The 9,154-nt window shown below is 46.5% G+C and overlaps 1 protein-coding gene across 1 annotated transcript in view; it reads left to right on the forward strand.

Moving 5' to 3' along the window:
• Positions 1-8,546, forward strand: part of sdc3 (syndecan 3) — a 44,203-nt gene extending 35,657 nt beyond the window's left edge. The window contains exons 3-5 of the mRNA XM_080516138.1: positions 603-1,450; positions 3,424-3,613; positions 5,439-8,546. Of these exons, the coding sequence (XP_080372264.1) occupies positions 603-1,450; positions 3,424-3,613; positions 5,439-5,605 (1,205 nt within the window). The 3' untranslated portion in view covers positions 5,606-8,546. The remainder of the gene's footprint in view (positions 1-602; positions 1,451-3,423; positions 3,614-5,438) is intronic.
• The last annotated feature ends 608 nt before the right edge of the window (positions 8,547-9,154 follow it).

Here is a 9,154-nt window from a genome sequence, read left to right on the forward strand (position 1 = left end):
CTTTTTCGGACAACTTAAATTACAGTTGATACTAAACCGCTGCAAGCCCCCTTTAATTTTTCTGTGACGGACTCTGAAAACAAGCCACACATGTTTTTTTTAATTTTATTCCAGAAGCTCAGTTTTCCTTTTCCAGACATAAATACACGGCTAACATTTAGTTCATCCACTCTGTAGTCAACTTTGGCAATTTCTGGGTTGGTCTGAGGAAAAGGATCCAGTAAAGTGTAGACTGAAGGCCAAAGCAAGACGGAGCCTTTTAAATTAAACCATTTAGGGGAGACATAAAGTGCTGGTTGTCTAGTCGGTCTGTCCTCAGCTGTCTGCTCTCACACGTCCTCTCGGATTGTCCTATAAAAGAAAATAAAAAATGTTTTTTTTGATTTACAAAAAACGTATTATGCCGTGTGTACATGTACTCGCTATGGTCTTCACAGTAATTCACTGTGTCTCTTCAACCAGAGAATAAACGGCAGAGTGAGAAGCTCCTTGTTATTTCACCGGCTGGATGGTGTTTGATGCTGTTCAGTGAAACGTGTTTCTGAAAGTGCTTCTTCTTGTTTGGGTTAATTCTAATTATACATTCATCTCCTCCCCCTCAGTTCCTGAGGTCAGTTTGAGGCCGACGTCGGCGGGCGTCTCCTTCACCACAGAGGAGCCCCTCCTCCTCTCCACCACCCAGGCCACTGGTCCCGCCCCCTCCGCCTCACCTGCGGCCGAGCCCAGCCCCGGCCCGGAGGACGCCACGGCCACGCCGCTGCCCACTGAGGCAGATGGAGAGAGCGGCGCATTCTGGGAGCTGGAGAGGGAAAAAGAACGGGAACTGGAGCTGGAGAGAGAGAAGCAACGGGAGCTGGAGAGAGAGAAGGAGAAGCAGTTGGAGAGAGAGAGGGAGCGAGAGAGGGAGAGGGAGCGGGTCCGAGAGATGGAGAAGGAGCGCGAGCGGGAGAGGGAGCGCGAGAGGGAGCGGGAGCGCGAGAGGGAGCGGGAGAAGGAGCGAGAGAGACAGCGGGAGCGGGAGCTGGAGCGGGAGAGGGAGCTGGAGCGCATCCGGGCCGCCGCCGCCCAGACCACCGCCGCGCCGCGGTCGCCCGCGTCCGTACCCGTCACCTCCAACCCGGCAAGCAGCCCCACAGAGAGTGCGGTTCCCTCCGCAGGTTCAGACGACCTGAGCACCACAGAAGAAGAAGAGGATGTCTACCTGTCGCCCGAGCCCTCCTCCTATTACCCCGGCTTCGACGTGGACACCACCACAGAGGAAGACGACGCCGCCGCCACCACCACGACGGAGGCCACTCCCGAGCCCACGACGGCCGCGCCTGTCGCAACCACATCGGCGCCCACGACCGTCAGGACCAGGTTCCCCTTCAGACCCCGCGTTCCCATGACGACGACCACTCGGGCGGCGACGGAGCGGACGACCCGCCCACAGACGCCCGCGACGACACAGGTCAGGATCCTAGAATATGACATATCTCAGTTTTTTTCTCCCAACGGCAGGAAACAAACTGAAGAAATGAACCGACTCTTATGTGTTGCACTGATTAACGCAAGTAGAGAGGAAGAGTTAATCCTGAGATTTAATGTTGAAAAGTGTAATTAATTGAGGAAAATAGCCATGTTTCCAATGGCTTTTGGTTTTAACGTGAGAGTGGTTGTTCCATTTCTTCTCATTGTTTGCAAATCCAGTGCGCAAAAGTCAACAACGTGTAACGACTCCAAGGGTCGTACTGTTAAAATCCTCTTAGAGTCTTTCTGTTCTGAGTTATTCCCTGTGAACGCATCAATCCTTGAACGGGGAGCCTTAATTAGCAGGTTTATGGGACGGTTTTATCAGCCACAAATACATTTATGGCTTTATTTTAAAATCAAACAATGCTTCATTATTTTCCGAAACAGCTGGGCATCGTCGTTCGTAGCAGATGTTGTTCATGGGAATAAATCGATTCCTAAGGACGGTTGTCACTGGTAAATGAAAACACATGCGATGCACCAACCCGCCCCTTCAGAGAATTGCGATGCCGCGATCACACTATTGAAATGTTGATTTCGTCACTTGTTTTTTCGGCAACAGCATTTTGAGCCTATTAATGTCCATGAATCCGTCCCATCTTCTGGATCTGCTCTTCCAGCTGACTAAAGTGAAGGCTCTCGAGTCCATCAACCGTACAAACACACAGAGACAGACAAACCACACACTCATATTCAGACCGACACCCATTCTGGAAACACCAATTAGTCTCAAACGTGTGTTTTTTTTGACTGTGGGAGAAAAACCAGAGGAGCTTCAGAGGCGGTGCAGTGGCTGGAAACATTAAGGGGGATGGTTCTTCAGCTTTTAAATTTTGGAAGAAGTCGTGTTCCAAAGAAATAAGTGGAGGGTAAAACTTAACTCTATGAACACACACGTATTTATAGCAGCATTATATGAACTCGATGATATTTCAATTGGGAAGCTTCTGATTAGAACAAGAGGTCTGTGTTTTTTTTTTTTTTTAATGAATCCCAATCGCATTAACTGAATATAATATGTCACCTCGTTTAGTTTAAAACACAGAATAATCAGGTTTTTTTTGCAATATTGTCAACACTCATTTTTCAGTGTGAAAAAATAAGGAACTTGAAGAGAAAAGCGCATCTATTCTCATTATATGCAGAGTGCCTATTATAGAAAGTGATTACCTGACTCATTTTCACCAGGCAGATGTTTGGAAAGACTTCAAAAAAAAAAAAAAAAAAGAGCCCCAGACTCGTAATTTTTCACAATTCCCCAGTTGACATGAAGTGTTTTGGCTATTGTTCATTTAGGTGTATTATTAGATGGAAGTCTGTAGTGCAGAATACAAACACTCTTCTTCTAGTCAAACGTTTCATAAATATGATCACTTGTATGTTTTGTTTAGTTTGTTTTTTTTACCAGATGTAATAAGAAGCAGGTTAAGTAACAAACTCTGACCAAATAGCCACATACTATTTTAATGGCCCTCCTCTAATGGGCTCGTTCCGTTCGGCACCAATAAACCACTGAGGTTGAGCTTCTCCTCTGACTGCCACCAACACTTTAATTATTTACAGGCCTGAGCCATTTCTCTGATTGGTGTGCTCCTGGTTGTTTGCAGCGGTTCTGCATTAAGGCTCGGATGTGTTTAGATTCGCCTGGTTCTCCGCTTTGAACGCGGGCCGCCGGGGTTTTTATGAAGTGTGTATACATTTTGGACAATCGCGGGACTTTTTCCTCCAAACAGAACACACAGAGGCTCATTGTTCGAAATGCGAGCATGTGCCATGGAAAAGTTCTCCGTGTGGGTTTGGAGGAGTTTCAGCGCGGCGACTCGCTGGAACAAATGTGATTACATCGAATGTAAATTATCTGTCATTAGTCCCACTCTCTCTCTCTTTCTCTCTCTCCCCCTTCGTTCTCAGGAGAATAACAACGAGGTGGGTGCTGCGGGGCCAAGCGGGGATTTCGAGATTCGTGACGACCGACGCAACGGTGTCGGCCGGGGCGTCATGCCAGTGGATCCCGACCTGGTTGGCAACACGGTGGACGGCGGGAGCTCGGCGGCTCAGCTGCCACAGAAGAACATCTTGGAGAGAAAAGAGGTCTTGATAGGTAAGAGACTCTGCGAAAACCTAATTCCGTGTTAATGTGGCGCTTGCCCTTTTAGCTCAGCGCTTGTCTCACCTGTCGCTTGTGATTTTAGTTAAAAAAAAAAAAAAAAAACGCCCTCCCCGTTGCCTCCTGCATTGTCTCCCTGCGTTCGGCGAGCTGCGGAGAAAAAAAACCTGGCATCACCTTGCGTGTCACGTAGAGCAGAGTCGTCACCATCAGTGAATGTGCTGCTTTAGCCCCTTTTGACCCGCTGAGAACAAGCAATCCTCCTCTTGGGTCATCCAACCCCCACTCCGTCTCCTTTCTACCCCCCCCCCATCATTTCCCCTCTGGGTAAATCCAATTTCTTTTCAAGTGTCCCCCCCCCACCCCAAACCCCCTTCTCTGATCCCAAAGAGCTGCTGTAGAGAAGTTAGGGGGGCAGCCAACTTCTCCTAACCTGACTGGCTCTCTGTCTCTCCCTCAGCTGTTCTGATTGGTGGACTGCTGGCGGTGGTTTTCGCCGATTTCCTGGTCATCGGTAAAGAGCAGGATGCAACCGATTTTAGACTAGACCTCCTCCGTAGTGCTGAACAGACCCAGACACTTTCCTTATTTCCCACCGACTAGAGTAGCAGATTGAAACCAGCCATTCACCCCCCCCCCAAACTCTCTATTTACTGTGGCCTTTGATCGCACTTCTGGTTCCTTCACGTTGTTCTTCATCAAAAAAAAAAAAAGCTGTATGGTTCGTCCCTTCACAACGGCAAAATATACACTTGCGTGCATGCCAAAGTTCTGGGCAAATTATAATTCCTGACTTGATGATGATGAAAAGTAATGAGATCAGTGAGGCTGTTAACGATTCGTCCTGAGGGCAACATTAATGTCAGCGGCAGAATTCTCCGCGATCCATCCAGGAGTTGTCGAAACACGTAAGCGCGGATCAAAGCGGCGCGCCGACACGTCAACCGGTGGCACCGTCCTTGGATCCACACTGCACGCGTGACTGAAATCTGCGCTTTTAGTCAGTGGCGTTAATGAAGGTTTTATATCGGGTGAACATAATGGACTCGGAGACGAGCGGTGGCTCATGTCCTGGTAGGATTTTTTGTCAAACAATTTTCAAATGCAGTGTCACAGCTGTCTTTCACTATAAAATCAGAGATGGTGAAGGTACAAAAAAAAAAAAAAAAACACTTGTCGTAAATTTGCACAAGTTTTAATCAACAAATTGAAGACTTGAATATGTTTGCTGTATTTGAAATAACTCCAGCAGCAACAGGATAAACAAAGTGATAAACGGTGCACACGCCCTTCACAGTGAGTGGAAACCACAGCGTTTTGGAAAAACACCCATTTGTTTTCTGCTTCGGCATCCGCGCCAATTACTTCAACAAGGGAGTCCTTTTTTTTTTTTTTTTTTTTTTAGAACTATTTTCATAACTGCACTCTGCGAGGTTTCATTAGCAATGTGAACGAAGAGAGTGTGGAGGGAAAAAAAACCAGAATTGGAATTCCCGCGGATTGATACTCCAGACCTGCAGGGCTGCAATTTTGCGCGGATCTGTTGGCAGCGCAAAATATATGTTGGCGGATGCAGACTCATCAGTCTGAAGCAAGGTGGTAGTGACGCCGGAGTGGAATTTGTCTGCTTCCAGACCAGATGTGGTTGTTTTTTTTTTTTAATCGAGACTCGTGTAGCGTTGTAGTCTGCTGCAGGACTTGACAAATGCTTTTTGTGGTATTTTTAGTATTTATGTGGGTTGCTTTTTTTTTTTTTTTTTTATGTCTCTTTTATTACAAATGTCAAATTCTGAATGTTGTGTTTTCTGTCTCGCCGCAGCTGTGATTGTGGGAGGCGTGGTCGGCGCCCTGTTTGCCGCCTTCCTGGTGATGCTGCTGGTGTACCGGATGAAGAAGAAGGATGAGGGCAGCTACACGCTGGAGGAACCCAAACAGGCCACGGTCACCTACCAGAAGCCAGACAAGCAGGAGGAGTTTTACGCATAACACCTGTTCGCCGGAGAGACACGCTGCACGCCATGGGAGAGAGGAAGAGCAAGCGACAGAAGAGAGAAAGATACTCTTAAAGCCCCGCCTCCCCCCCTCCTCTTCCTCTTCGTCGGCCCCTCCTCATCTGCTCGTCTCTCGTCATTCCTCTCTCCTCTCGTCTCCAAAACACTTGAGAGCGCCTTTCTCTCAGCGGACTTGGGACTTTCTTTTCAATGAAAATGAAAGAAAAAGAGGACAAAAAAAAGAGAAAAAAAAACAAACTAAATATATTCTAAAAAATAACACATACACACAAGATGTTTTTAAAGTAAATGTTGTTATTAATATTCTACAGATTCTCTTGTTCTGTATGTAATGATATGATTATTTTGTAAGAAAAACAAACAAACAAACAAAACAAAACACAAGCTTTTACCGTGTTTTTCAGCACACACACACAAAAAAAAGAGGTTCTCTTCTGTTTTTGCAGAGCGAATGAAGAGGCTTAAAAGTGAGAGGGAGAGGAGAGGGGTGAGCTGGGGGACACGCATAATAAGAGGGCGGCAGAGAGCTCGACTCTGCCCCTCACCCTCAGAAAAATAACAAAACAAAAAAAAAGAAAAAAAAATCCAACACACACTGGCAGGGCGTCTGGTTGGCCGCACAGAGGCCAGGGTCAAAGGTGAGAGGAAAGGTCTCTTTTGTGCCTTCCGTCCCTCTGGTGCATTTAAAGACATGCAAATGCACATACATGCATACATACGGCCACATCAACATGCACGCTCACCTCTAACACACACACACACACACACACACACACGCGCTTGTTGTCTGATCGAAGGTGGCTCTGACCTCCCTCTCTGTGCTCGGCCAACCAGAAAACGGGGCTCGACCCTCAGCGTGTTCCAGTGGAGTCCCGGGCCGGTCACACCCCGGTTTGCACCGAGCAGACGGCCCCTCTGCTCCTCTAAGCTGTACAAAGACTAGTTATGGATAGTAATAATAATCAATAATATATCCTCGTTCTGGGCTGGATGGTGAACAATAATGATGATAATAATAATAATGCCATGATGATAATAATACTTAAACAGGAGGACGTGTATTTAGCGGTTTAAAAAAGAAAAAAAAAAAAAAGTTTATATGTAAATATCAGCGTATCCTTTCTGGTGTCACTAACCATCTGCATGATCATGAAGAGTTTTTATTCATCACATCCGTCATCACTTTAGATGAGCTGTGCTCGTGTCACATTGCACGCATACACACTCTTACATTCTCACACACACACACACGCACCTCTGCGGACATAAACCTCGCATTTCAACACGCCACACAGACGTTAGATACACTGTAAATCAGTTCAACATATCAATCCCCCATCGTCTTCATCACCCTTGTCCTCATCGTCGTCATCGTGATGGTCATCACTTGTGATTTGAGCGAGATCAGGTGGTTTCAATATGTTATTGATTAGTTATCAGTGAGTTACAGGTTGGTTTAATGTTTGGTCTGTTTGTGTAAAAGCACAACTACATTTCCAGTCATGTCATTCAAACACCCCCCCCCCCCCCCCCCCCCCCCCCCCTCTTCACTCTCACACGTCCTTTGCATGCCTCACTTTCTTTTTCTTCCACCCATCTGCTCTCTGTTTGGGGCTGGGAGGGGGTTCCGGGGGAAGGGTGAGGGGCTTTTGATGAAAAACTAAGAGTATGTCCTATGCAGGAAGTTGCGCCCACGTGTGCTAATTCAGGCACAATCAACACATTTGTCGTTACAGCTTCGGTCACGAGAGGAATTAGCTTTTATTCGGCCAACTTTGACCTGCTGTGGGGAGGGTGGGCCTTTTTTTTTTTTTTTCGGGACAAGGAGGGGGAATGTGAGGAGACAGGAGGGCTGTGCTTCTATCTAAGAGATTGTAACAATAACCACACCAGTGCGACTGGGCTAGTAGCTTCAATTATACTCAGTACTGTAGAACAAAAAAAAATGCATGGGAGTCAAAAAAAAAAAAAAATACTCGTCTGGATGTGCGTGGATGCCCGTGTGCGTTCTCTTCGTCCGTGTGTGTGTGTGTGTGTGTGTGTTTGAGAGAAACGGAGAGGTGAGTTTAAGCTGGAATGTACTGTGGTCGAGTGTGTGTTTACCCTCTCCAGCAGTTCCCACGCTCTTCCACAGACGGGTAACACACCTCTTCCACTCCTGTGTGCAAAGTAACCTGCCCGAGTTCACCAGTGCGAGAGTACCTCTGTGTGTGTGTATGTATGTATGTGTGTGTGCACCTCATCCAACCCTGCCACCTGTGTGTGTGTATGCATGAGTGCTTCACCTTGGTATTTCACAGCAGACTCTTGTGTACACTGACTAGCCTGTCGAACGTGTGTGTGTGTGCGTGTGCGTGCGTTCTATCCGTTCTCTGCTGAATGTGGGGCAGATTGTCCCTCACAGTTGGCTATCACACAGTGACTGTGTCTTCTCACTGTCCCGTCCCGTCCCGTCCGTCCGTCCGACTCGTCTACCTGTCTGTCTCTCTGCCGCCGGACAGATGGACGGCCGTCGCAGCCACTTTCTCACAGGCAGGAATGATCTTGACACGTACTGTCTTTTCTAAAGTGACTGTCGAAGTGTAAAACGTGCGTTTGTACCCATCAAAGCCTGCGTAGCCAAATAAAGACGTGTGTTTGTGAGAGAACGAGGGTAAATTTGTATGTGTGCGAGTAGTCTGAATGTGCCTGTGTGTGTGTGTGCGTGTGTGTGTGTGTGAGTGTATGTGTGTGAAGCCCAGTGGAGGCTACACTTCTCTGTTTGCTGTTCCCATTCCTGTTTTTATACATTTGCATTTTTTTAAGGCTGAGTTTCTGTCATTGGCTGAGTGTGCGAGAGGAGGCGGATCCTCCACGCCACCGCCCTGTCACTAATCTGCCACTCTGTTCCAAATAAAAAAAAAAAAAAAAACCTCATTGGGTATACCTGCCGCCTCGTTTCTTTTTCTTACTTTCTTTTTTGCTTTTGTTTTAATGAAATTCAATAAATCAACATGGCTGTCATTTTCCTTTTGGCTCTTGGTATCAAGTCTACTCCCTGAGTGTTCTCTCGCCTCTTGAAGTTTATGCCTTCTCAACACTCCTTTGCACCGATCCCTTCAGCAATCGGTAACATTTTTCTGTAAACTGAGGTCAAATGTTGCTTTTGAGGCTTTTGACCTGCTCCTTTAATACAGTATATGGTTTACTCAGTGTAGTTCTACTCCTAGATCTTACCTGGTAGTCTGGATTTATTCTGATTAAAAAGTACCCAACTCTACCAGTTCACATTTGTATTTTAATCTTCTTCACTATTGATCAAAATGAACCTATTAAAATGCAACAAACCTGTGAAACCAGAAGCATCAAGAGGTGAAGCTGATCCAGTTTCGCTTGTTAATGTAATAATGGCTTCTTTTTTTTTTTTCTCCAAACACTCTTTGTGTACCCACACACAATTTGGCAAATCTGTCTTCACTTGAAGAAACGTCATAATAGATCATTAAAAAAGCATTTCACAGCAGCAATGTTGACTCGGTTGGTT

Source organism: Blennius ocellaris (genome assembly GCF_963422515.1).
Source record: "Blennius ocellaris genome assembly, chromosome: 20".
Lineage (NCBI taxonomy): Eukaryota > Metazoa > Chordata > Actinopteri > Blenniiformes > Blenniidae > Blennius > Blennius ocellaris.